The 27,273-nt window shown below is 56.1% G+C and overlaps 1 protein-coding gene across 1 annotated transcript in view; it reads right to left on the bottom strand.

Moving 5' to 3' along the window:
• Nucleotides 1-476: 476 nt before the first annotated feature.
• Nucleotides 477-27,273, bottom strand: part of CFAP74 (cilia and flagella associated protein 74) — a 57,926-nt gene continuing 31,129 nt past the window's right edge. The window contains 21 exon segments of the mRNA XM_033841420.1: nucleotides 477-578; nucleotides 775-909; nucleotides 1,123-1,279; nucleotides 1,491-1,627; nucleotides 1,868-2,022; nucleotides 2,149-2,275; nucleotides 2,950-3,105; nucleotides 3,392-3,511; nucleotides 3,621-3,676; nucleotides 3,805-3,914; nucleotides 4,070-4,204; nucleotides 4,827-4,954; nucleotides 5,777-5,875; nucleotides 6,927-7,203; nucleotides 12,560-12,693; nucleotides 13,424-13,597; nucleotides 14,061-14,148; nucleotides 14,364-14,492; nucleotides 16,759-16,880; nucleotides 23,448-23,570; nucleotides 23,974-24,050. Coding sequence (XP_033697311.1) covers nucleotides 477-578; nucleotides 775-909; nucleotides 1,123-1,279; nucleotides 1,491-1,627; nucleotides 1,868-2,022; nucleotides 2,149-2,275; nucleotides 2,950-3,105; nucleotides 3,392-3,511; nucleotides 3,621-3,676; nucleotides 3,805-3,914; nucleotides 4,070-4,204; nucleotides 4,827-4,954; nucleotides 5,777-5,875; nucleotides 6,927-7,203; nucleotides 12,560-12,693; nucleotides 13,424-13,597; nucleotides 14,061-14,148; nucleotides 14,364-14,492; nucleotides 16,759-16,880; nucleotides 23,448-23,570; nucleotides 23,974-24,050 — 2,741 coding nt within the window.

Below are 27,273 nucleotides of genomic sequence, written 5' to 3'. Positions count from 1 at the left end.
ATCTCTCCTTCACAGCTCACCGCAGGGCTCACCGCAGGGCTCACCGTGGCCCACACTGCAGGCCTGGATGCACAGGTTCACACAGGGTTTATTGACACGTGGGCGGGCGCAGCTCTTCCCCCCACCAGGACCTTGAAAGGCTGTGCGGGTGCTGGTGGGGCTGGGGGCTCCGAGGGGCTCAGGCTGGGAGCAGGTTGTGGTCAGGACTGGCCTCATTGCCGGTTCTGAGTGTGGGGCTGGGACAGGAGCTCTTGGCCCCGGGCTCACTGGATACAGGGCAGCAGGAGGTGGCCGTGCCTGTGGAGCTGGGGTGCCCCGGCCATGGGGCCATGTGGGGGGCCACCCTTTTGAAGCTGCCCAGCAGGGATGTCCAGGTCCCAGGCCCCTGGCTGGCTCTGCTGGGTCCACAGACCGGGAGAGGGCTTCAAATGCGGCAGGAAGATCCGAGGGGGCTCTGTGGAGAGACTCCTGTGGCCTCAGGGGCCCGTCACCACCCGCGCTACGAAGAGGACCTTGTAGGTCTCCTTCACATCCCCCCTGAGCTGCAGCAGCGCTGACACCATGAGTGGGTGGTCCGGCTGGAAGGGGAGAGGCGGGGAAGGAGGGGGACCCTCGGTCAGCTGGCACAGCGGGCAGATGTTTTCTGGCCGCGGCGCTGCCCACCTCACCCGCCCAGGGCCCCCCTGCAGCCCCCTCCCTGGGCGGGGGCAGGGCTGTCATCCTGCCCAGCCTGTGGCTTTCGAAGGCTCCCTGGCCGCCGTCCGAGGCACCTACATCAGAGTCGATGGGTGGCATCCAGGAGATGCTGATGGTCTTGGTCTGGCCGCGCTCCACAGAGCCCTTGGAGGGCTCGATGGTGAAGCCCTTGTGCTGCAGGGACACGACGCTGTCCAGGCTGAACTCGACAGCCTGCAGGCATTGGTGCTGTCAGCAGGTGGGCGGGCACAGCTCCCGGGAAGCGGCGGGACTGGGGATGAGGGAGCCCAGCACCTGCCCTCTCAGCCCTGACCAGCAGGCTGCCCACCCCACACCTATCGAGGGGCAAGGCCAGGAGGGGCCTGGGTTGCCCAGGCAGTGGTGGATGCAGAGGTGCCAGGCAGGCCAGGGAAGTGCTGTGGTCACCTTCTTTGGGGACGGCTGGGTGGTCCGGATGCAGCCCACCTGCAGTTCTCGGGTGGCAGGTGGGGCCGGCGTGTCCGTGTCCAACTGGACATAAGCCAGGGTTACCAGGATGGGCTTCAGCTCCTCAGCTTCTGGAGAGGGAGGGCCTGGCTGGGGGCTCAGGGCAGGGGGGGTACCACCAAGGGAGTGTGGGAGCTGGGTCCGGCAAGGGTAGTGGGCGGGGCTGGGTGAGGACAGCCGGCTTTGGGGGCTGGGCCGGGAATGCCGGCCCTACACGCAGGCCTCCGGGGCCAAGGGTGCGGTCAGAACAGGCCTGGTCCTCCTACTGCCGCCCCGGCCCTGTTGGGGCTCCCAGCACCTCAGAGGGCTCACCCTCTGTGCGCTCGGGGTCCAAGGCAGGGATCACGGTCAGGGACTCCACAGGCACATCCAAGGGGTCTCCGCCTTCCACAAACATCATGTGCTTGCGGGCCGAGCCCTTCAGGAGGATCTGGTGGGAGATTTTCTGGGGGCAGGAGCACAGCAGACTCGGTCCGTGACCCGCGAATGGGGCTCCGGGAGTAGGCAGTGCTGGGGTGCAGGCCTGTGGGACTCAGGACTCTGGTCTCTCCACCGCATGACCCCCAACCTGACGCAGAGCCCCCAGGCAACAGGACTCCAATGTGGGGCCGTTTGGGGGAGGGCGAGGGCCTCAGACACGCGGACGCGGGCGGGTTGGGTCCGGGCTGGGCTCCTGGAGCCGCACCTTTTCGAAGAGCACGACCTGAAGCCGGTCGGAGAAGTACAGGCTCTCATGGTCCGGGCTGAAGGTCACGGTGAAGTCCTGCGCCCTGCCCGGCTCCATGACGCCCTCCACCGGGACCACGCTGAACACGCTCTGGCCGCTGTAGTTCTGCGTGCCTGGGGGTAGGGTGGCCTGGCAGGTCCGGCTCCCCCCGCAGTGCCCAGCGCCCCCCAACCCCGCACCCCCACGCCCCGCACAGTCCCCTGCCAGCAGCGGTCACCCCCCCAGCCGGCCAAGCTCACCCACGACTTCCGTCCTCTGGGCCGGGGAGGCCAGGAACTGCGGCAGCCGGTGCTCGTCTCCGCTCCCGGTGGAGAGGCTGTCCAACTGCATGGAGAACTTGATGGGCAGCGGGGAATCGTTTTGCAGCTGCAAGGAGCAGGGCTCAGTCACTGGACCAGCTGGACTGGCCAACCGATGGACGGGCTGCTGCAACCAGGTCTCAGCTCCCTCTGCTGCCCCTGGGCCACACCCTGGGCAGTCAGGCTCAGGCTGGCCTTCAGCCGAACCAGCATCCCTGCCCAGGCTCTTCTCTGCCCTCACCCTCTTCCACTGAGAGCACCCCATCCCCCCAAAAAACACTCCCTGGAATCCCTGGCCTGGGCTGTGCTGTCAGGACCTGGACTAAACCGGGCAGGGAAGCAGGTGTCCTGTGGGCGGCTCCATCCTAAGGTTGCCACGCCCCTCAGGCCCTGGGGAGCAGCAAGAGGCAGGCGCGCCTCCCTGCCCGGGCTGCGGAGCCCACACGGCCCCTCCCCTGAGCCGCCCCTCAGCTGAGCTGCCCCCAATCCCAGGTGGGGCAGCCCACGCAAAAGCCCTGAGGCGGGAGGCCCGGGCAGCAGAGGCACCAGGGAGGTGGGGGAGGGGGGTGTGCATCCTCAGCTTCTCCTGCTAGAGAGGGCCGTGGAGGCGCTGCTGGCGGGTGGGGTGGGAGCGGCCTGCACACGCACCGGCTCCCTGACCAAGGCAGGGCTGACCCCCTCCTGAGGCACGACCCCTCCCAGGAGGCGGGGCAGGCGCCGTGTCCCTGCCACGCGCTTTACCTTGAAGCCCGCGGAGGTGGATTCTCCGGCGATCACGTAGCCCATGTTGAGGACGCCTCCTTCAATGGAGCACGTGGTCATGGACGCCACGCCTGTGCCCACGAGGGCCAGGGAGAGCGTGCCTCTCTTGGTGATGACCTCCAGCATTTCCCGGGCCTGGGGAGACCACGTCCCTTAGCGTGGAGCAGACACGTGTCAGAGACAGGTGTGGGAGCTCCGTCTCGGAGCAGCTGGCTCAGGATGTGCGGGACCTAAGATGGCTTGGAGCTCCCTGGCCTTCTCCTTCTCCTTCCAGCAAGAAGCCAGGGCCCAGGAGGGCCAGCGGCTCCCCAGGCCTGGCTGGACGACTACGGGCCTGGGCACTTGGCGGGTGTGCAGAGTGGAGACTGGGGCCGTGGAGCCCCAGGGCTGCAGCCCGGCTCAGGGTGGGCCTAGGACTCACCAGGACACTCTCACGGGGGGAGAAGGACAGCTCCAGGACCTGGGTCTCTCCAGACACCAGCTTGCCGATGGGATTCAGCAGGACAAAGGGGCCGTTGGGGTTCAGCACGGAGTACTCCAGCTGATGGCCCAGTGTCAAGGATGGGTGACAAGTACGGGGCCGCAGCCCTTCACCAGACGCCCCTGTCCCCCTGCAGCAGGCTGCCTGGGCCGGGTATGGACAAGGATACGTCGAGACGCTCGGGGGAGATGTTCTGGATGGAGACTTTCTTTATGCCGCGTTGTCCTGAAACGGGGGAGTCAGGTCACTGCCCAGGCCTGGGGGTGGGGCATGGGAGCCCAGGCGGTGATGGGGTGCCTGGGTCCCTATGGGTGGGGGATGGCCGTGGGGGGCTGGGCCCGATCAGGACACACCTACAGCGATGTCGCCGAAGTCAGCGATGGTCTTGCCTTTGTCGGACGTCACCACGATGGATGGTGCTACCGCTGGACACCACAGCTCCAGGTACACGGTGCTGTGGGCACTGAGGTGGCGGGGAGCTGCTGAGGGCGGAGTGGGCGCCGCATGCCCCGCCCTCTCAGCCTGACCCCATGCCGGCCCCGCCCAGATCTGGGGGCTGCAGAGCCGGGACGGTGACTTCTTGGCCGACCACGCCCCACCCTGCCCAGAGCACCGCACCTGAAGCTCAGGGGTTCCGTCCCCTTCCTGTCTTTGGTGTCACCACTGGCAACAACACAGGGGACCACAAACTTGTCAAACTTGCCCTGGAAAGATCTGGTCAGGGTGGCCTGCGCAGCCTGGTACTCCTGGGAGCTGCAGTGGAACCGGCAAGGTGCTCTCACACCCCTATCCCTAGGCTGCCCCCAGCGGCCCAAGAGGCCCCGCGCTGCCCTCCGTGGAGGGGTCCATAAGGCCATGCCTGCTCCCCAGGGCCCTGGGCTAGAGGGTATGAGGTGGCAGCCTTGGGGGGCCACGTTGTGGCCCAGGCTGTGGCTGTCCCAGTTTTGTCTGACCAGCTGGTTTTCTCACCCCTTCCCTGGTTGCTGTGGCGGCCTCCCCGCTCCCCCGGGGTCTGGTCAGGCACCTAAGCAGAACGCCATGTTCCTGGAGCCACAGGCAAGGGTCCAGGGCTGGCGAGTGGCTCAAGCCCATTGCAGTTCTCTGGGGAGGCTGGGGCTGCTGAGCTGGGAACATGGGAGTCAGGGGCTCAGCATCTCCCCAGCCGCTGGCCTGAGGCTGTTCACAGGGACCCTGGGCCCTAGGGCCCCAGGGGAGGGAGGTGAGCAGGTGCCCAGGAAGGCAGAGCCTGAGGGGACTCTTGGTTCCAGCTGTATCTGAAGCCAGCCCCACCCTGGCCTTCCAGCCACAAGGTTCCAAACAGCTCTGCTCCAGGTGGAGGAAGTCTCTGTGGGGGGCAGCCTTCTCTCGGGCCCACCTGGACGTGAGGTCCTCTTTCTGCAGCTCCAGGGGCTGGGAGGCAGAGGCCTGGGACAGCCGGTCTCGGTTCTGCAGCCGCAGTATGGAGGACTGTCTCTGCTGGTCCTTCCTCTGGGTGGCCGTGTCCTTTTGGGAGTGTGAGGTGGGAGGCCAATTGTGGGGCTGCGCCGGGGACTCTGCTCCCGGCAGACCGCCCAGGGCAGGAGCCCAGGGGCCCAAACTCCAAGCGGCTCCCTGGGGGACACCGTCGGCAGGTGCGGAGACCCCAGTGTCTGTCTTTACCATCGGGGAGACCGAGGCCCGGGGTGGGGCAGGGCGGAGGGCTGGCCGAACTGGGGGTCCTGCTCCCTGCGCCCTGCCCCCAGCCTCACTGCCCTGCCAGCGGGCTGCAGGCCCTGCCCCTCCTCCTGCGCTTGCTGTGACAGCACGGGTGCTCAAGATCAGGCCCCAGAGGCCGCGGGGAGTCGCGGGGTCTCTGCGTCCCCAGGGCAGCAGCAGGCAGGCCCTGGGCTCTGACTGCCCAGCTCTGTTGGACGCCCTTTCCTGGCAGGAGCCCGGCGGTGGCTGCCTCTCCAGGCCTGAACTTGCTAGGATGCACAGGCCCCTTTGAGGTTCATCTGTTCCCCCTCCATTGTAAGGGCAAGCCCCCTGCTAACCAGTGCACAGGGGCCCGGCCCACCCTCCCAGGACCACCGTCTGGGGCTCCACCTCGCCTAGCGATGCTTTCAAGAGGGGAGGGAGGAGCCTTGCCGAGGAAAAGTGTTAACCTCTTGAAACAGTTCCACACACACGAGGCTGCAGAGAAGTCTGCCCAGGGCTCCTGACCCCCGGCCCCCCAGCCTCAAGGCCGGTGGGGCCTGTTCCCAAGCCTTTGTGCAGCGGCCTGGTGCACAGTGGGCAGCACCCCCGTCTCCCGCCCCAGGCTCCCCCCCCCGCCCCCCCATGTACCGATTTGGCCTCAGCTTCTTTGGTCAGGGCCTGTAAGGCTTCCTGGTGGATCAGCTCGCGGGTCAGCACGGGCCGGAAGGCCACCCGGACCAGGCACCTCTGTGAGGAGAGAGGCCGGAGGGCAGAGGGGCCCCTGTGGGTGCCCCCAGCACCCCGCTGCCGCCACCGCCAGGATTCCCTGGTCACGCTCTTGGACATCCTGGGGTGATACCCCATCTCTGCTTTGGGGTCTCAGCTTAGACGAGCCCTTCTGGAAGGTCCTTCCTGACCTTTGCCCCCGGAAGTTGGGGTGGCTGCAGACATGATCACCAAGCCCCTCTCACCACGCGGGGGGGCGGTCCTGAGATGGACCATCCCACTGCCCACGGGGCACGAGTGAGAAGGGGACGTTTGTGTTCAGCCACTGAGACTTGGGGGTGAGTCCCTGCACCCTCACCTGTCCCCCTTTCTGAAGCACGTCCACCTTGCAGTCCACCCCCTGGGACAGCCCCGGGTCCCAAAGGGGGTTCACTCATCACGGCCTGCCCCGTGCTCAGTGCAGCAAGGGAGCAGGGTGGGTAACGGCTGCAGTAACCCCCTTGGAGAGGGGAACCATGACTTAAGCTGAATTTGCTCAGTTTACTAAAATGCATTTCAATAATCACTGAGACACTGCCAGGGTCCAGGGCCTGCATGTGCCCCTTCCCACTGAGTCCCCTCACAGTGGCTGTCACCCCTGACTTGTCAAGGTAAGGAATTCAGCTCGGAGGGGCTGTGATGGCCCCAGGGAGTCTCTGCCTCCAGGCCCGGGCTCTTTCTGCTTTATCAGCAAAAGCAGTGGTGGGGAAACCTTTCGCCAATCAGCCGGTGGGCAGGCACCCTGTGCTCCTGGTGACCAGGCGCTGTGTGGTCTCTGTGCCCATCTGCTGTGAGATCCAAGGGCTGCACACCCTCCCTCCAGCCAGGGGCCCGTGGGGTCAGCTGCCCGTGGGTGCCCCGCCTCTGGGGCCAAGTTGGGCTGGCGGAGGGCACCGTGGCCTGCTTGGGTCTGATAAGAATCCAGGTTGATCTCCACGTCTGCTGTCTGGTTGAATCGCTGCGGTCCAGGGAGAGTAGAGACCGGCCCCTTGGGCTGGCCCCGCCCCAGCCCACCCGTGGGGCCCACACCCACCTTTCCTGGCCACACGGTGCCCACCGAGGGTGAGATGGTGATGGGGGAGTCTGGGGGCAGCAGGAACTCGAAAGATGTGGGCCCCACAGGGGATGTGTCCTCCAAGCCGATGCGGGGTACCAAGGGCGTCGGCGGGTTCATGCTCAGGCGGGAGTTGATGACGTACAGGGTGGCCACCGACGTGTTGTACAAGGAGGTGGCCGCAAACTTGACCTGGTAGTGGGACAGCTCCAGGAGCGGGTGGACACCCACAGCCCGGCACGTCAGCTTGAAGCACCTGGAAGTGACAGCGTGGGCAGTTCAGCTCAAAATTTTAGTAAATTTTGAAAATACTTTGTGCCCCTGTGCACATTTTAATAAGATAGTTAAACATTTAATCACAAGTTTAAACATTTGCAAAGCAGGTAATTTCTGGCTTATTTCCTTAAATATTCACTGACATTTAAAAAATAAAACTGATAGGGGACTTCCCTGGTGGTCCAGTGGTTAAGACTCTGCGCTCCCAATGCAGGGGGCCTGGGTTTGATCCCTGGTCAGGGAACTAGATCCCACATGTTGCAACTAAAGATCCTGCATGCCGCAACTAAGACCCGACACAGCCAAATACATAAATATTTTAAAAAACCTGATAACTTACTCCTTAAATATAAACATGGGAATCTATATACCATAGTGAATTGATTCTTTTTCTTTTTTTTTGGCTGTGTTGGGTCTTTGTTGCTGCACGCGGCTTTCTCTACTTTCGGCTAGCGGGAGCTACTCTTCGTTGTGGTGTTCAGGCTTCTCATTGTGGTGGCTTCTCTTATTGCGGAGCAAGGGCTCTAGGTGCGCAGGCTTCAGTAGTTGTGGCTTGTGGGCTCTAGAGCAGGCTCAGTAGTTGTGGTGCACGGGCTTAGTTACTCCGCAGCATGTGGGATCTTCCAGGACCAGGGCTCGAACCCATGTCCCCTGCATTGGCAGGCGGATTCCCAAACACTGCGCCACCAGGGAAACCCCGTGAATTGATTCTTGCCACCATCCGGTTTTAAGAAAAAAGAACAGATATTTGGGATTTTAACCAGTGGAAAATTTACAGTCCATGTTGCTTTGAACTCCTATTTCCATTGCACTCCTGCCATTGGATTTTATCCTAATTACATATGTTTTAATGCTTTATGAGGTGATGTCGATGGCCCTGTCATACTTGTCCGTAACAAAAATGTGTTCATAGGTTGAAATATTTCAATGTATATCTTTGTGTCCTGTGACCACAGGCTCTAAATGTTAAAAAAATTCCTTCTGGGTGGAGATGTCATTGAGGTTATTGTTACAAGTTAATTAGTTGAAATAGCACAAATGTATGGAATGTGATAATCACTACATATAAAAAGTAAGAGCTGCTTGGAGTCACTTCAGGAAGGTGATGGAGCTGTTTCCCAGCTGGTTCAAGGGACTGTGAGGGACGCGGCCTGTGGCCTTGCTCCGTTGACCTGGGAACTGGGGGTGGGGGGCCCACCCAAGTCCCCTCCAGCCCCTTCCTTTCCATTCTTGTGACCATGTGTCTTCCGATGTCCCTCTGAGGAGCCCCCCGTGGCTCTCTCAGGTCCTGCTCCACTTTGCTGCAGGGAAAGACCATCAGGTCCCATCACCCAGGCCCAGGCAGATGCTGCGACCTGCAGGCAGCGGGTTCACCCAGGACACCCAGGGCCACGTTTGCTGAAAAAATGCTTTTTTCTCCGTGCACGCTATACATGTTTCTCTCCCCCTCAAAAACCACCGAGGTGAGATGAGCCCATCGGCGTGTGGGGAATGTTCTCCTGACCTCAGAGGCAGACATGCAACATGCCTGGCCTCCGTGCCTAGCTACGTGCGAGCCTCCAGCTTCTTTTATCTGGTCACACAGGCAGCTGGTGCCCGTCACAGGGGCCAGGCCAAGGGTACAATCAGCCCTGCTCTGGGGGTGTGCCTGACCTCTGGAATGTCATCACCATCATCATCATCACCATCACCAGCATCATCATCATCACCATCATCACCATCACCACTATCATCATCACCATCATCACCACCATCATCACCATCATCACCGTCATCACCATCATCACCACCACCACCATCATCATCACCATCATCACCATCATCATCACCGTCATCACCGTTATCACCACCATCACCACCATCATCACCATCATCACCACCATCATCACCGTCATCACCATCATCACCATCACCACCGTCATCACCATCACCATCATCACCATCATCACCACCATCTCACCATCATCATCACCATCATCACCATCATCATCACCGTCATCACCACCATCATCATCACCGTCATCACCACCATCATCATCACCGTCATCACCACCATCACCACCACCATCACCACCATCATCACCATCACCATAATCACCGTCATCACCACCACCATCAACACCATCACCATCATCACCGTCATCACCATCGTCATCACCATCATCATCACCACCATCATCATCACCATCATCATCACCATCACCATCATCATTGTCACCATCACCATCACAATCATCACCATCATCGTTACCATCACCACCATCATCATTGTCACCACCATCATCATCATCACCATCATCATAATCACCGTCGTCATTATCAACATCACCGTCATCACCACCTCCATCTCCATCAACATCATCATTATCAACATCATCACCATCAGCAGCAGCAGCAGTACTGGGCTGAGGGCAGCAAGATTTCCCATCTTCTCCTGTTCTCTCTGGAAAATTTGTGTCAAATTGGCATCATTTTTTCTTTAAATGTTTGGAAGAACTCATCAGTGAAGCCATCTGCATCTTTCATTTTGGGAAGCTTTTAAACTTAAAAAAATTTTTTGCATTTAAAAATATATTTATTGGGCCCCACAGGGCCCCTTGGCTTGATCGGAAGCTCGGGAATCTCTCTCCATGCCAGCCTCCTTCAGGAGAGCGGAGGGTTGGAGGATATCTCTGAGTCCAGATCGCCACGGACTCCCTGCCACAGGGCTGTGTCTGACTTGGCTGCGGAACTCCGAGGCTGCGGTGGAGAACGGGGGAGAGGCTGACCTAGCGGCTGCGGAGGCTTCTTTTGCCTCAAGGACACCTTCTCTTCTCTTGCCCGTGCCGGCCTGGACTTCCACTCCGAGGAAACACTAAATATTGGAGGACCAGAAAGAGGGTGTACGGAAGTCGCGACGCACCCGTCAGCACCTACAAGCCTGGAAACTGTTGGGTCCCCAGCAGCTTTATCAGGTAAATTAGGAAGGCTACCTCACTAACAGGTACAGAAATCTCAAGGTATTTTCGGGAACTTGAAAAGGGAGGAATTCCCCTAGATCTGATCAGATGCCCCACGACCTACAACCAGGGCATTATGTACATACTGGAAAAGACGTAATTTAAAGGACTATCTCCAAACTGGATGGAAGGACGCTTATCAGATTACAATAGGTTTACATCAAGATAATGATGATGCAAAGATTCCAGCCATTTCTCAGAACAGATCCTGCCAAAACAACAGCAGAGGTCACCCTGGGGCCCTTAATTAGACAGGGTGAGAGCTCCGTGACCCCAGCTAAGCAGGGTCTACGAGCCCCTTGCCAGCCTGAAGAAGCTACAGAAGACAGGCCATCATCCCTCATCCTCCCAATAAAGATTTCCTGGGGTTCATGTCTCTCGGCGGGGGGGAGGGGGATTGTAAATTGGAGATAGATGGGCCCCTGGGCCGCACAGCTGGTGTTTGTCAAGTGGAGCAAGACTGAAGTTTTGTCCTCGGCCAGACAAGAACGACGCCCGTTTCCCTTCCTCCATTGATACGGAGAGAATGAACTAGCAGTGGGGAATTAGTTTGCAGCAAAAATAGAAATGAAGTTTTCCCTCTCCTGAGAACAAGGAAAATAAAGGGAACAGCGAACAGGCTAGAGAAGAAACATAACCTGGCCTGAAAGAGTTCTTCACTCCCTGTTTTTTTTTAACTGTCACTAATCTGTAGTGTCTGTAACTAGATTTGTGCTTCACAAAGCTGACCTATTACTCTAAAACACTATGTGAGTTACATCCTGCACCCCCTTGTAGCAGATCACCCCTTGTAGCATTTGCATTTCAGAAAAGAAGTCGCAGGCCAATAACGCAGAGACAAAAAGACCCAATTATGGGGGCTGCCTGATGCCAGCTGTGACTGTTTTGCGAAGGAAGGGGGACACTGTTCTTGAGGCGCTAGCCTGCTGTGTCTTCCCTTCTGCCTGGCAGAAAAATAAAGCCTTCCTAGGGAAAAAAAAAAAGAAAGAAAAAAAATATTTATTTATTTATTGCCCATTTTTCTTTCCTTTTCTGTCATGTTTAAAAAAATTTGGGGGGGGGCTTCCCTGGTGGCGCAGTGGTTGAGAGTCTGCCTGCCAATGCAGGGGACACGGGTTCGTGCCCCGGTCCGGGAAGATCCCACATGCCGCGGAGCGGCTGGGCCCGTGAGCCATGGCCGCTGAGCCTGCGCGTCCGGAGCCTGTGCTCCGCAACGGGAGAGCCCACAGCAGTGAGAGGCCTGCGTACCGCAAAAAAAAAATAAAAAATTGCCTAAATATTTATTTATTTATTTATCTATCTCCTCTGGGCTCCGCACGCCCTGCTTTAACCCCTGAGGTCTCACAGTTCGAGCTTTCCTATCCTCCCCAAGACGGCTCCTGGCTGAGTTTGGCAGTTTCAATTTATACGTAGATAGTTCTTGAAGAAACACTAAACGCACATTCAATCAGCAAATATCTACGGAGCTTCTACCATAGGTCCTGAGCACTGAGGTTATCTCACAATCCCCTCTTTTCCTGGGGTTTGTTTTCCAGAGGCTGAGAGCGTTGTGAACAAGCCCAGAAGGGTCCCAGCCCACGGACGGGTCACTAAGTCCGAGGGGAGGGGCGGGCAGTGGGACGCAGCAGGGTGGCAGAGTCTGGTGCCTGGTTTCCTCCACGGGTTCTAACTGCACTCTGCTCCCAAAGATCACGACCGTGAACCCCTTCCTGCTTTCCCTCAGGTGTGTCAGATCCTGGGCCCGCCTGTCCCGCCATGGCCACATGCCCGGCTGGAGGAGGGCATCAGCCCGACCTTACCCAGGGCTGCCCAGGCCCCCAGCCAGGACCAGACAGCAGCTCGGGCTGGATTGTGGGTGGGGACTGGAGAGGAAGGGAAGGAGAGGGGCAGGAGGGCTGGTTCCACGGGGGCGGGATGCCCACCACATTCCAGACCAGAGGCTGACGATCCCAAGTAGCGAGAGCCGGCCCTTGTGCCAGACCCCCTCCACGTACAGTCCACTTCTCCCTCCCCAGCACCTTCTTAGCCCCAGTTCTCAGCGTAGACACGGAGGCCAGGGAGGTCCAGAGACTGGGCCATCACACGGTGCATGAGGGCAAGCGGGGCTCATGCCCAGGGGATGCTCTGCACACTCACACACGCCCACAGGTGCACTCACACATGTGCATAGCACACATGCCTGCAAGGCAGCCTGGATCCCAAGCGTACGGACCTGGGTCTAAGCTTCCTGAGGCCGGCACTGTTGCCCAGCCCTGTGGTCAGCCTGGATGGCCAGGGGCGGCTCCTCCCAAGCTGGCTGCCAGGGCCCTCCATGCGCCCCCCTCCTGCCAAGCTTACCGGTTAATCTCTGACTTGCAGACGAGCTCGAAGTTGTACTCTTTGGCCTTGGTGGGCTGAAAGATTACGTCGAGTTGCAGAGTTTCCAGCGGCAGGATTGTCCCGAACCCATCATTGGGCTGGATGTCCACAAACTGGCAAACGGAAGACCATGGATGCCAAAGCGAAAACTCAGTGACCTGCTGGGGAGGGCTGCAGGGAGCCGGCACGGACATGCGTGTGGCCGGGGCGCGGCAGTGTGTGAGCGAGTGTGGATGTGTGTGTGGCTACATGCATGTAAGATGCATGTAAGTGTGCTACATGGGTGTGAGCCCCTGCGTATGTGATCATGTGTGCAGATGAGTGTGTGTGAGAGGGTGGTGTGCGTGCATGTCTGTGTGTGTCTGCCTGCATGTGAGCATTTGTGTGTATGTGAGTGTATGTGCGAGTGTGCGTCTGCAGGCACGTGAGCACGTGTGGATATGAGTGTGTGTATGTGTCTGCAGGCACATGTACACGTGTGTGTGTGTGTCTGTGTGTGTGACTGTGTCCGCATATATGTGAGCGGGCAGCAGGGGCCCTGGAGGAGTGAGGACAGCCAGGCCTGGGCCTCGTCTTGGCCGCCCTGCAGGGCCAGGCCGTCAAGAGTCCTGGAAGGAAGGGTGGGGAGAGGACTCTGGATCCTGAGGGTGCAGCGGGCGGACAGAGGGCAAGAGAGGCAGCGTGAGGTGGGGATGGGGCCGCGGGCATGAGGAGAGGGACAGCCAGAGAGACGCCCCGGCCGAGGTGCCTGGAGGTGAGTGTGGAGTCCGGGAGTGGATCAGGCGCCTGGACCCTGGGCAGCAGCCCATGCCCCAAACCTCCCGCTCTGACCACACGAGGCACCTTGGGGAGCCTGACGAACCCAAACTCCTGGGGCAGGAGGGAGTGGTTGCAGAGGCTGACTTGGGTCCTGATGGCCTCGTAGATGGTGCAGTAGCCGAAGTCCACCCCCGAGGGGCTGAGCTCCAGGTCCGAGGTGGTGACTATGGCGTGGACAGTAAACCCCACGGGTTTGATCTGAAGTGCGGAGGGCAAGCGCATCCGGTCACCGAGGTCAGTTTACGCAAGTGTTTCCAAAAATGAGAACAGCACCATCCCGGCTGTGAGCTGATGGCCGACGGTGCACCTTTCAGGGACACAACCCCTTCCCTGTTGGCCCCTGGCTTGGGACGGGCAGCACGGGCGGGCAGGTGCAGGAGTGCACATGTGCACACACGTGTGCACCTGTGCGTCTACGTGTGCGGTGCATTGTGTGCTCACATGTGGCGTGTGTACGGAGGATGTGCACACTCCTGGGCACCTGGATCTGCGTGTGGGGTGGACTGTACACATGTGTGTGTTTGGGTGCCCTGGGGACAGCCCTGCCGGCCCTGGACAGCACTCGGGGCCTCTCTCCGATCCACAAAGACCCTCCCTCCGTCTCCCCCGTGCCTTCTGCTCCCCAAGGGCGCCCGCGCTCCCAGAAGTACCCCACACAGACCTGGTCAGCCACCCAGATAGTCATCGGGGCCTCCAGGACTCTGCTTTCCTTGTCAAAATACTTCCCGGCATCTTCTGGGAGGGAGCGTCTGAAAGAGACAGGAGGCACTCGAATGTTCTTTTCTTCTTTATATTTGCGAAACGACAAAATGCTGAACTATGAGTGTGTTTTGAATTCAGACGAGAGCTAAAAATTACATAAAAGGTAAGAAACACAGGGCCACGACGTGGGCGTCGAGCCAGCTTCCGGCTCTCACCTAGAGTCCCCCCCCACCGGGCGGAGGGACCCCGCAGCGCCACGCACCTGGGCAGGAACTTGAGCCGCACCGAGTAGGACGACAGGGCCTGGATGCAGGCGGTCTTGGGCAGGAGCTCCAGGTGGCCCTGCAGCCCCTTGCACACCTCGAAGTGCAGGCGCAGGGCGGTCTTCGACCTGCAGCGCCCGAGGGCCGGGCGGGCGACGCCGCGTTTGGTCCCTGCGGGTTGGCCTGTACCCACCCCCCAGGGCCCAGGGCACACCCTCCCAGATGCCCCCCACCCCCTACTGTCGGGGAGTCTTCAGAGCCCTGCTCGCCAAGGGCAGGTTTTCCTGAAGTGACATCTGCTGAGGAATCCTTACAAATAAAAACATCGCAACTGAAAGGCGCCCAGTCAGTTCTCAGAAACCTAGTGTTTTCTGGGAAGACCCTCGCCGGGCAGGTGCTGGGTGCAGGGACCTGGGGCGTGGGCGCCGGCCCTCCCAGAGTCTTGCCCTCCCCGCCCAGGCGTGGGCACGTGCCAGCACGAGCCCTGCAGGACGCTCGGGAGGTCCCCAGACGGCCAGGCCTTGGCCAGTGACCGCAGTTTCCCCAATTTTTGTCCCTGTTTTCAACTCAGGGCCAGCCAGAGAAGCCAGATGTGCCCCCAACCAGCCACGTGGGGCGCCCCATCCTAGCCACCCCAGGCCACAGCCCCCATCGGTGCGCTGCCCCTCCCCTCCTGTCCAGTCTCCAGGAAGAAAGGTGATGGTCAAGCTGCCCCAGGCCTTCCTGGGCTGCCCGGGAACCCTGGGCCGTGGTCCAGAGCCTCCCAGGCCTTCCAGCCCCTCCTTAACTGCCTGGGGTGATTGTTGCCTGCCTCGTGGCTGCTGGGGCCTCACCCTGAGGGCTGAGCCCCTCTGCAAGGAGAGCCCACAGCCAGACAGAGACCCCTGGGAGATCCACGGGCTCCTGGGTGCTCCTGGCCGAGGAGGAGTAAAAGGGGGCCCTTTTGACCTCTGACCCCCAGTGTCACCAAGCCCCTCCCTTCAGTGACCTCGGGCCCCAGTGTCACCCAGCACTGGGTGTCCCCTGCCACGGAATGTGCCCAGACTGGCCCTCCCGCCCTCGGCAGGCAGCAGCCCCGCCCAGGTTCCCGTGCTGGCTGGGCTCCTCCTTGAGCAGCTGTTCATGTGACCAGGGTCATTGCGAACGAGCTCCTTTGCTACACCTGTGTCCATAATCCCGGTAAATTAAACAAGTGAGTAATGCTGAATTCTAGAATCACTCAACAGGGACTTCCCTGGTGGTCCAGTGGTTAAGACTTTGCCTTCCAGCACAAGGGGTGAGGGTTTGATCCCTGGTCGGGGAGCTAGGATCCCACGTGCCTCGCAGCCAAAAAACCAAAACATTAAACAGAAGCAATATTGTAACAAATTCAATAAAGACTTTAAAGATGGTCCACGTCAAAAAAAATCTTAAAAAAAATATAATAAAATCACTCAACAAATGTACGCCGTCGAGCCTGTGCCTTGGGGAGGGGCTGAGAAAGCACAACTCCCCCCCGCCAGCTCCCCGTCACCACCCTGCCCGGGAGTGGACACGCTCTGTGTCCCGAGGTAAACTGGCCAGAGCCCTGCAAAACCTAGTTTCCTGAACAAATCCACCTGAGTCCTGTCCCGAGTTCCCAGCTCCCCGGTGAGAACAGGCCCCCTGACGTTTGCAGTGCTGAGGCCCAGGGACCCAGCGGCTGGCGCACGTGCCAGTCCGTTTCCACCCAGGCCGCCCATCGCCCCCCCCCCCCCCCCGCCCCCAGGCTGGAAGCGGGGCCCCGTGTGTCAGCAGCCTGCCAGGTACGCAGGTGTGTTTGGTTAATGAAAACCCATTAAGCTCTAACTGTAGAATTTGCCTGCTTTTCTCCATGTAATTGAATTTCACTAAAAATTAAAAAGAGCGTAAAAAAGAAATGACAACTGTGGTGTCCGGACGCCCTTGCAAAACACTGCGAATGAAACATGCTTCTTGTCTCGGGGCTCCGTCCATGGTCCTTCAGAGGACACGCCTCCTTCCCTGTCTGTGTCCGAGGGGCCTGGCCCGGCCATGTTGGGGGCGAGCTCCCCAGAGACGCAGGGGTGGCAACGCTGCCTTACTCTGGCGGTTCTGGAGGTCAGGACCGGACACAGTCTCCCGGGGCGGAGGCCCAGCTGCGGGCAGGGCTGGTCCCCTGGGAGGCTCCGTGGGGAACCGTTTCCTGGCTCTTCCAGCTTCTGGAGGCACCGTGTCCCTTGGCTCGTGGCCCCGTCCCATCTTCAAGGCCAGCAGCCTAGCATCTGCCAACCTCTGTCTGACTCTGGCCCTCCAGCCTCCCTCCTGTGACAGCCCTGGGATTCCAGTGGGCCCTTGGGGTAACCCCAGGTGACCCCCACCCCGAGGTCCGTGACCTCACCCCCGCCGAGGGCTCACCGTGTGTGGACGAGGATGGAGTCCTGATACAGCCGGTCGTACATGCAGATCTTCAGGTCTACGTTGGGCTTTGGCACCCAGACTGGCACGTCGATAGCAACACCGACGACTTTGAAATATAACTGAATTTGAACATGAAAATCCGACAACACGTATTTCCATCAGCAGAGCAGGCGGTGACCGTGAGTACTAACGCAGAGCTCAGCGGCAGTGTTTTGTGACTCTTACAAAAACTGGAAGGTTAATAATCAAACTGGCCATGTTTTGGGGATCATGGCACTTTTTACATCATATAATTTAAACAATCCTTTTTATTTTCAAATTTTTTAAACATAAAAAGATAGAATGGTACGATGGATTGTCACGTACCCACCACGCAGCTTCACAAATATCAACATTTTTAGCTGTTTAAAAAAACCTGGACTTCCCTGGTGGCGCAGTGGTTAAGAATCCGCCTGCCAATGCCGGGGACATGGGTTCGAGCCCTGGTCCGGGAAGATCCCACATGCCGCGGAGCAACTAAGCCCGTGCGCCCCAACTACTGAGCCTGTGCTCTAGGGTCCGCGAGCCACAACTACTGAAGCCCTCACGCCTAGAGCCCGCGCACTGCAACGAAGAGTAGCTCCCGCTCGCCGCAACTAGAGGAAGCCGTGTGCAGCAACGAAGACCCAAAAATACGGCCAAAAATAAAAAAACAAATAAATTTATCGAAAAAACCAACAGCCGTTTTACTGCAGACTCATGCATCACACAGGCAGTACACGCAGCTGATACAAACGGAAGCTCAGGGCTCGCGAAGGGCCCAGTAGGCACGTGCTTCTCCCCACCTCGGACCCTGGCGTCGGCTTCCTGCAGTCAGACCAGCATGTCCTGCAGAGAGAGCCTGTGCACAGCAGCCCCCCTCAGGCAGGAACAGTGACCACCAGCCCACACAACTGGGTGGAGGGCTTCCCTTTCTACCACCTGCAGGACTGTGACCTTAGAACACACCAGCGCCAGATCCGAGGCCACAGGGTCACTGAAACATACAACCCACCTCCAGGGCCAGAGACAAGATGGACGGAATAAAAGGAAAGCGCGGCCAGAGAGACGGGGCAGCCGGGAGAGGCCAGAGAGACGGAGCAGCCGGGAGAGTCAGGAGGGGGTCTGAGGAGAAGCACGGCCACCCCACTCAAAGGCAGTGGTGACAGCAGGTGAACGGTGGTCCACCGAGGGGGGCGGGGGGGCTGCTGCCGAGAGGCGCTGAGGCCCGGAGCAGCGTCCTGACCTCACGGCCAGGCAGGTCACAAAGACACTGGTCCCGCCGGCACCTGAATCAGGGCCAGGCGAGCAGGCGGACACGTGCGGTGACACGTGACACACAAGGCCGGGGGACAGGCGTCCGTGAAGCAGACGGGGTGGTCGGCACAGGAAGGCCCCGTCCACGGAGGAGCCAGCCAGGGAGGGTAAGAAAGGCACAGACACGGAAACGAAAGGCCAGCCTGCGCTGGGACCATCCTCACGCGGAGACAGTGGGCAGCGTCCTCACACCCCTGGAAGGGAGGGGTCCACAGGCCGGCAGAACCCAGCACATGTCACGAGGGACCCACCTCAGGAAAGCAGGCGGGCAGGATGGGAATCCAGACCCCGTTCACCCCTGGAGGCCGGGAGCCACCCCAGGGGCTGCGTGTGTACCACACCCGGGTGAGGAGGTGGGGTAGGAGAGTGGTCAGGGCGTTCACTGCCCCGGCTCGCCTGGCAGGGCCCCCGTGGGCTGGAGCGTCCTTGACCCGAGGTCACAGCCCCAGCCAGGCCATCCTCTCCAAGTGCTCAGTTACCCAGGTCTGGTCCCTGTTCCTTCCTGACACCACAGCAGGGGCTCTGTGGGGACCTATGGGGCTACCGCGGGGAACTGTGGGACTCCATGGTTACTGTGGACATGTGGGAACAGTGTGAGTATTATGGTACATTGTGGGGTATTGTAGGGTATGGGCTATTCCTTGGGGTTTCCGTTACAAATAAATGAATATTGTGTCTCAAATCCCTGGCCCCTGACAGACTCATTCCTATATGGAAAACACACCAGAGCAGAGACTCCTGATGGCGAGAGGAGAGGAGAGTGTGGTGAGCACAGAATCAACAAACGGTCACACCTGGACATGGCCACCTGCCTCGAATCGTGGACCACGGAGTTGGGTCAGAACTCCTGAGGCAGTGGGGGCAGAGTCGGAGGAGATGCTAATAATTCTAATGACAGTTAAGTGAAACCGAGACATCGAGGGCCAAGAAAGAGGATAAATAAAAGGGACCCAAAATCGTGTCTTATTTTGGCCATAAGGAAGTGGTGGTGGAGTGAACTATCCGTCTTGGAGGATGGTCCTCTTGCACTTAAAAAATAGAAAGTCAGGGCTTCCCTGGTGGCACAGGGGTTAAGAATTTGCCTGCCTGCAGGGGACATGGGTTTGAGTCCTGGTCTGGGAAGATCCCACATGCCATGGATCAACTAAGCCCGTGTGCCACAACTACTGAGCCTGCACTCTAGAGCCCGTGAGCCACAGTTACTGAGCCTGTGTGCCACAACTGCTGAAGCCTGCACGCCTAGAGCCCGTGCTCCACAACAAGAGAAGCCACTGCAATGAGAAGCCCACGCACCGCAACAAAGAGTAGCCTCCGCTCGCCACAACTAGAGAAAGCCCACAAAAGACCCAATGCAGCCAAAAAAAAAAAAAAAAAATTATAAAAAAGAAATAGAAAGTCATGTGGGATTTAAGGGCTGGGAAAGGGGAGGGGACCGTTCATTGAATGAAAGTAGAATTTCCAAATAACAGGGAAAAAAGGAATAAGTAGCAACTTGATCAAACCAATGAAAACAAGAAAACTGAAAGTGAGGAAACAGTATGATAAAATGAATAGTAGACAAATCTAATGGAAGTAGTAAAACAAAGTGTGTCAATATTATGCTGCAAATGCACTGGATTCTCCCCCTAAAGGCAGACAACATTAGTCTGGGTCCACAGACAAAACCTGGCTCCTTAAAAGACACATGAAGTCATTAAAAAAGGATAAATATCGGCCGGGGCCGGGGGGAGGACAAAGGGATATGAGGAGAAGGTGAAGCAGAGGAAAGCAGGAGTGGCCCTGTCGTTATTGTGGGATCAGCTGGATATAGAGGTGCCAGGAGCAGCAGGATGAAGGGGGATGTTTGGTTCTGGTGAAAGGCACAATTCACGATAAGAAAACGACGATAAACCCTCATGCGTGAAACAATAAAGCAGCTGAACAGAGCCCTCTGTTAGAAGAGTAAGGAGCCCTCTCGCACTGCTGGTGGGAATGGGAATTGGTACAGCCACTATGGAGCACAGTATGGAGGTTCCTTAAAAAAATAGAAATAGAACTACCATACGACCCAGCAATCCCACTACTGGGCACATACCCTGAGAAAACCATAATTCAAAAAGAGTCATGTACCAAAATGTTCATTGCAGCTCTACTAACAATAGCCAGGAAATGGAAACAACCTAAGAGTCCATTGTCGGATGAATGGATAAAGATGATGCGGCACATGTATACAATGGAATATTACTCAGCCATAAAAAGGAACAAAACTGAGTTATTTGTAGTGAGGTGGATGGACCTAGAGACTGTCATACAGAGTGAATTAAGTCAGAAAGAGAAAAACAAATATCGTATGCTAACACATATTTATGGAATCTAAAAAAAAAAAAGAAAAGAAATGGATCTGAAGAACCTAGGGGCAGGACAGGAATAAAGACGCAGACTTAGAGAATGGACTTGAGGACACGGGGAGGGGGAAGGGTAAGCTAGGACGAAGTGAGAGAGTTGCATGGACATATATACACTACCAAATGTAAAATAGATAGCTAGTGGGAAGCAGCTGCATAGCACAGGGAGATCAGCTCGGTGCTTTGTGACTACCTAGAGGGGTGGGATAGGGAGGGTGGGAGGGAGACACAAGAGGCAGGAGATATGGGGATATATGTGTATGTATAGCTGATTCACTTTGTTATGAAGCAGAAACTAACACACCATTGTAAAGCAGTTATACTCCAATAAAGATGTTAAAAAAAAAAAAGTGTAAGGAGAACTTGTCAAAGATCGGGTCATAAGGGAAGATAGATGTGTGGAAGGAAAATGGAGGGAAGCCAAAGCATCTTGACAAAGAAGAACAAAGCTGGGGGAATCATCCTCCCTGAACTCCAGACTATACTGCAAAGCTACAAGCATCAAAACTGCATGGTACTGGCACAAAAACAGACACATAGATCAATGAAACAGGAAAGAGAGCCCAGAGATAAACCCATGCACTTATGGTCACCTAATCTATGACAAAGGATGAAAGAACATACAATGGAGAAAAGACAATCTCTTCAACAAGTGGTGCTGGGAAAACTGGACAGTTACATGTAAAAGAATGAAATTAGAACATTCTCTAACACCATACACAAAAATACACTCAAAATGTATTGAAGACCTAAATGTAAGACCGGAAGCTATAAAGCTCTTAGAAGAAAGTGTAGGCAGGACACTCTGTGACATAAATTGTAGCAGTATTTTTTTGGATCTGTCTCCCAAGGCAAAGGAAGCAAAAGCAAAAATAAACAAATGGGACCTAATTAAACATAAAAGCTTTTGTGCAGCGAAAGAAACCACTGACAAAATTGAAAAGACAACCTACTGAATGGGAGAAAATATTTGCAAATGATATGAATGATAAGGGATTAATATCCAAAATATATATAACAGCTCATACAACCCAATATCAAAAAGCAAACGACCTAATTAAAAAATGAGCAGAAGGGAATTCCCTGGTGCTCCAGTGGTTAGGAATCCACGCTTCCACTGCAGGGAGCCCGGGTTTGATCCCTGGTCAGGGAACTAAGATCCCGCATGCTGTGTGGCATGGCCAAAAAAATAAAAAATAAACAAGTTTAAAAAAATGAGTAGAAGACCTGAATAGACATGTTTCCAAAGAGGACATGCACATGGTCAACAGGCACATAAAAAGATCCTCAGCATTGACAACCATCAGGGAAATCCAAATCAAAGCCACAGTGAGATATCACCTCGCACCTGTCAGAATGGCTTTCATCAAAAAGTCTACAAATAACAAGCATTGGAGAGGATGTGGAGAAAAGGGAGCCCTCAGGCACTGCTGGTGGGAACATAAACTGGTGCAACCACTGTGTAAAACAGTATGGAAATTCCTCAAAAAGCTAAAAATATAACTACCATATGACCCAGCAATTCCACTCTTGGGTATACATCTGCAAGAAACAAAAACACTAATTTGAAAAGATATATGCACCCCAATGTTCATGGCAGCAGTATTTACAATAGCTAAGATATGGAAGCAACCTAGGTGTCCATCAACAGAGGAATGGATGAAGAAGACATGGTGCATATATACAACAGAATACTACTCAGCCATGAAAAGAATGAAACCCTGACGTTTGCAGCCACATGGATGGACCTAGAGGGTATCATGCTTAGTGAAGTAAGTCAGACAGAGAAAGACAAACACTGTATGTTATCACTTATATGTGGAATCTAGAAAATAAAACAACTGAATGAATATAACAAAACAGAAACAGACACACAGATATAAAGGACAAACTAGTGGGTACCAGTGGGGAGAAGGGTCGGGGAGGGGCAAGATAGGGGTACAGGATTAAGGGACACAAACTACTATGTATAAAATAGATAAGCTACAGGGACTTCCCTGGTGGTCCAGTGGCTAAGACTCTGCCCTCCCAATGCAGGGGGCCCAGATTCGATCCCTGGTCTGAGAACTAGATCCCGCATGCCGCAACTAAAAGATCCCGCACGGCACAACTAAGACCCGGCGCAGCCAAATAAATAAATAAATAAATATTTTAAAACATAGATAAGCTGCAAGGATATACGGGACAGCACGGGGACTATAACTGAACTGCATAACTATTTTCTTTTTTTTTGGCTGCGCTGCACGGCTTGGGGGATCTTAGTTCCCCGACCAGGGATTGAACCCAGGCCCACAGCAGTGAAAGTGCTGAGTCGTACCCTGGACCACCGGGGAACTCCCTATAATGGCTTTAAATGGAATATACTCTATAGAATTTTTGAATCACTATGCTGTACACCTGTAACTAAAAAAAATACCTCCACAAACTCAGAATCCTAGTAAGAAACAAAATACAATAGAAAAATTGGCAAATGACTTGAAAAAAAAAAACCCACGGAGGGGTATGAATAATGTGACTAATCCAGCTAATAAATCTGTTTACAGACACTAAATACACTTTCTTCATATGCACATTTCATACTTATAAAATCAATCTTGCCCTTGGTCACAAAGAAAACTAACAAATTAAAAAAAAGACTTTGCAGATTATATTGTCTGAGCATAATTCAACTTAATAAACTTATAAATAAATAAATCTAAAAAGTAATGATGACAAATTTTAATTACTGGGAAATTAAGAAAGACATCCCTAGTGATTAAGTGCAAGGTGTGTGTCTCTGTGTGTGTGTGTGTGTGTGTGTGTGCGCGTGTGTGTTCACAGGTGTGCATGTGTTGGCTATGTTGTTAGCCATGTGTGTCACTGACTAGCCATGCAAGCGTGGGCAGTGCGGGCAGCAGCCTCACGTGGTCGTGGTGGAGGGACGCAGAGGGCGGGGACCCCGTGCCCAGGGAGCAGCAGGATACTCACAGTTGGGCACTGCTGATTCTTAAACACGACCTTGAACCTGGTGGAGACCGTTCCTGGGACAATCGGGGTGAAGATGACGGGCACTTTGATGGTGCTGAAGGGGCCAATCTCCCCCTCTGTTATCTGCACGGCAAGAGAGGTAGGCAGGGCCGCTCAGCCTTCACGTTCCCGTCATGGTGTCTCCCGTGGCCTCACCACAGCCGGGTCACTGCGGGGGCGAGTGGTGGCAGCCCCCACGTGTGCACTCGCTCTCCTGATGACACGGTCCTTGCACACACATGCACAGCCCCCACGCTCTGGCTGGGAAGGCCCTGCATTGGTGTCTCCTCTGAGCTGGACTAGGGGTACCCAGGGCCCTGCCTCTGCGGCTCTGGACCCGCCCGGCCCCAGTCTGAGACGGGGCAGCCGGACACCGGCTGAGACAGCTAACTGCCCAGAGGAGGCGAGTCCAGCGGCCAGACTAGTCTAGTCCGGCTCTGGTCAGATGGACAGACCACCCTGGGGGCCGGAAGAAGGTGGGCCTGACCTCTCCCAGTGAGAACTCCGTCTGCTCCTCGTTGGGAGGTACAGTCACGATGGTGGTCGAGGTCACTCCCTCTGATTCTGGAAGAGAAAGGTCCAGGTGTGAGGCTGGCCAGGCATGGCTGGGCAGTTCCGCCACCCCCGGGGCGTGGCCACCCCCAACCTGGCCTCCCGGGGCCGTGAGGCCCGAGGGGGAGCTGGGGCGCTAGGGCACCATCCGGCCCCCTCCCTCGCCCAGACCAGGTGCTGTTCTGGGGCTCGTGGGGGCCACCCCAGCCCTCCTGCGCAGACAGCTCCTCCTGACAATACCATCTCCAGCAACCCCACCCTTTCCCAGGGCTAGGGGCCACAGGAGGCTATCATTGTGGCCCCAGGTTTGCATGGATGTGCCCCCGCAGACCCCCTCCCCCCGTGGCCATCTCCTGGTCAGGGACCTCGGGAACTCGGGGACCCCCAGCTCAAGCCCCAGGCCACTTGGACAGTGGGCACTGCGACCTCTGGAGCAGGAGGCTGGGGTGGCAGAGGGTCCCTAGTTGCCCAAAGCCCCAGCGCAGGGAAGGGGGTGGGGGAAGGATGCTGGCCCCAGGGCGGCCCGGTGGGTGCAGTGGCCTGAGAGCAGCGCACTGGAGAGGGGACGGCCGAGAAGTGGACCATCTGGGGCTTCACTTCAAAGCAGGAGGAGTGGAAAGTGGGCTCAAGGGGGTTTGTATGAAGAGGAGGAAACAGCAGGGTGCTGTGTCAGGGCTGGGCCAGGGTGGGGCGTGGGGAGGGGGTCAGCCATTTCCCAGGGACCCACCGGAGCCCGAGGGGCTGCTGGGCCCTGGAAATGTAACACAGTGTCCACTTTCAGGTGATGATAACATGTTCGCAGCCTCATTTTCACACTCATTTAGCCTTGTCTGTGTGCACGTTGCCTGCATGTTTTGAACATCTCTTCCCCACTGGTGGGCCATGGATCCCGGCCCGCCCCTCGGGATTTGGGGGGGCACCCCAAGAATGGCAGGCCATCCATCAGGAAGGGTAGACCCTGTTTCCTCTCATCTGAGAAGGTCTTCCTGTTGACTTTGCAAGTGAACAGACCCAGTTTGATAGGAGAGGTGAAGGTCAGCGTCCTTTCTGAGTCCTTCCCCAGCTGGGCTGCCAGCCTGGCCCTGTGGAGACCCCAGGTGCACTGCTGCGGCCTGCCCCAGGCTACCACAGGGCGGTATGCACCATTTCTGGGGCCTGGGGTCGTAAAGGCAGAGGCCCCCAGTTCTGGCTCCTCCAGTGTGGCAGACTTCTCATGCAGCCAGCAGCTGTGACTGTCACCAGGTTGGGTGGGGCGAGTGGGTCAGCTGGCTCCCGCCCCCCCACTGTTTACGTCCTTGTCTGCTTCAGGAGTTACCTCGGTGAGAGCCCAGACATGGGCCCACGGGGTCCTTCCCTACGCCCTGCGTCCAGGCCAGACCCTGGGGTCAGCTGCTTCATCTTGCATGGATGCTGGCTGGGGTCCCTTGGTGACCCAGGGTGGAATCGTGTTGGTCAGTTTGCTGGGAATATGGTGCGCTTCCACTCATTCTAGAATCAGGCTTGTTAACGATTAGGAAGACTTGCATTAATCACGTGTGCAGTGTATCTGCTCCACGCGTCCATTCTGTTCTGTCAGTCACAGAGTGGGTATTTACTCACTTCCTGGAGTTAGAGGCATTTCGACATTTTAGAACATTCTCAGCAAGTAGCTCTTTAAATACTGTCTTTTCCAGATTCCAACGGACAAGTCGCTCCTTACTCATCCTCAACAGTACACGTGTTGTACTGCTTCTTTCATGTTTCCATCTCTATCTTCTAGTTCCCTAATTGTCTCTTCAGCAGTGTCTAATCCACAGTTTAACCCAGTGATTGGGGTTTTGTTTGTTTTCAGTGATCATATTCTTACTGCTTGAAGTTTTATTTGGTTCATTTTCTTTATTTTTTTAAAAAAATAAACTTATTTATTTTGGGTTGTGTTGGGTCTTCGCTGCTGCGCGGGGGCTTTCTTTAGTTGCGGCAAGCAGGGCTACTCTTCGTTGCGGTGCGCGGGCATCTCATTGCGGTGGCTTCTCTTGTTGCAGAGCACAGGCTCTAGAGCACAGGCTCAGTAGTTGTGGCGCACGGGCTTAGTTGCTCCGCGGCATGTGGGATCCTCCCGGACCAGGTCTCGAACCCATGTCCCCTGCATTGGCAGGCGGATTCTTAACCACTGCGCCACCAGGGAAGTCCCTCATTTCAATTCTATTTGATCTTATTCCTTTGTGATATTTTTCAAAGTGTTAAGTGTGCTTGTTTTATTTTCAGTGTCTGATCATATCATATCTGAAGCATGCAAGATCGTAATGCTCTCTGTCGTTTGTGTTGAGGGATTTCTCCCCCATTTCTTTTTTTTAGTGTAAACTTCTGAAAGCTTTGACAAATGCATACAGGGTGTATCCCCCACCACAATCAAGATACAGAACGTTTCCATCACCTCCCAGCCCAGCTCTCCCTGTGCCCCTTAGTAGTCAATCCCTCCCTGGCTCCTGGCAACCACTGGTCCGTGTTCTGTCCCTACAGTTTTGCCTTTTCCAGAATGACACATAAATGGAATCACATGGTTTGCAGTTTTCTGCGTCTGACGTTTTTCATTAGTGTGATGTCGTGAGGTGCATCCGTGTTGCGTGTGGGTCCCCAGTTCATTCCTTTTCATTGCTGAGTAGCGCTGCAGAGCAGAGGGGTGCCAGGTTGTGTATCCACTCACCAGTCAGCAGACGTCGGCAATCCCAAAGAATTCACATGCAGGTTTCTGTTCGAATTTAGTTTTCATTTCTTTGGGTAAGTACCTAGGAGTGGGGTTTCTGGGTTGTACGGGGTTTGTTCGACTTTATAAGAAATTGCTGAACTGCTCTCCACAGTGGCTACACCGCTGCGCACTCCCAGCAGCAACGGACGAGAGTCACGGCAGCCCCTCACCAGCACTTGCTTCTGTCAGGGGCTGGGGTTTAATCTCGCCCTTCTAACAGGCGTGTAGTGACGGCCCATCGTGGTTCTAATTTGTTTTTCCGTCTGTCTACTGTTGTCGCGTCTTTTCATGTGCTTACTTGCCATCTACACATCTTCTTTGGTCAAGTGTCTGTTCAAGTCATTTGCCCATTTGAAAACTGGGTTATTTGTTTTCTAATTGAGGTTTCAAAGTTCTTTATACATTTTGGATCTGTTCTTTTTTTTTTTTTTTTTACATCTTTATTGGAGTATACTTGCTTTACGATGTGTGTTAGTTTCTGCTTTATAGCAAAGTGAATCAGTTATACAT

The sequence above is a fragment of the Tursiops truncatus genome, chromosome 1 (assembly GCF_011762595.2).
Source record: "Tursiops truncatus isolate mTurTru1 chromosome 1, mTurTru1.mat.Y, whole genome shotgun sequence".
In the NCBI taxonomy this organism is placed as follows: domain Eukaryota; kingdom Metazoa; phylum Chordata; class Mammalia; order Artiodactyla; family Delphinidae; genus Tursiops; species Tursiops truncatus.
The sequence above is the reverse complement of the archived record's forward strand: the minus strand, read 5'-3'. Positions and strand labels throughout refer to the sequence as shown.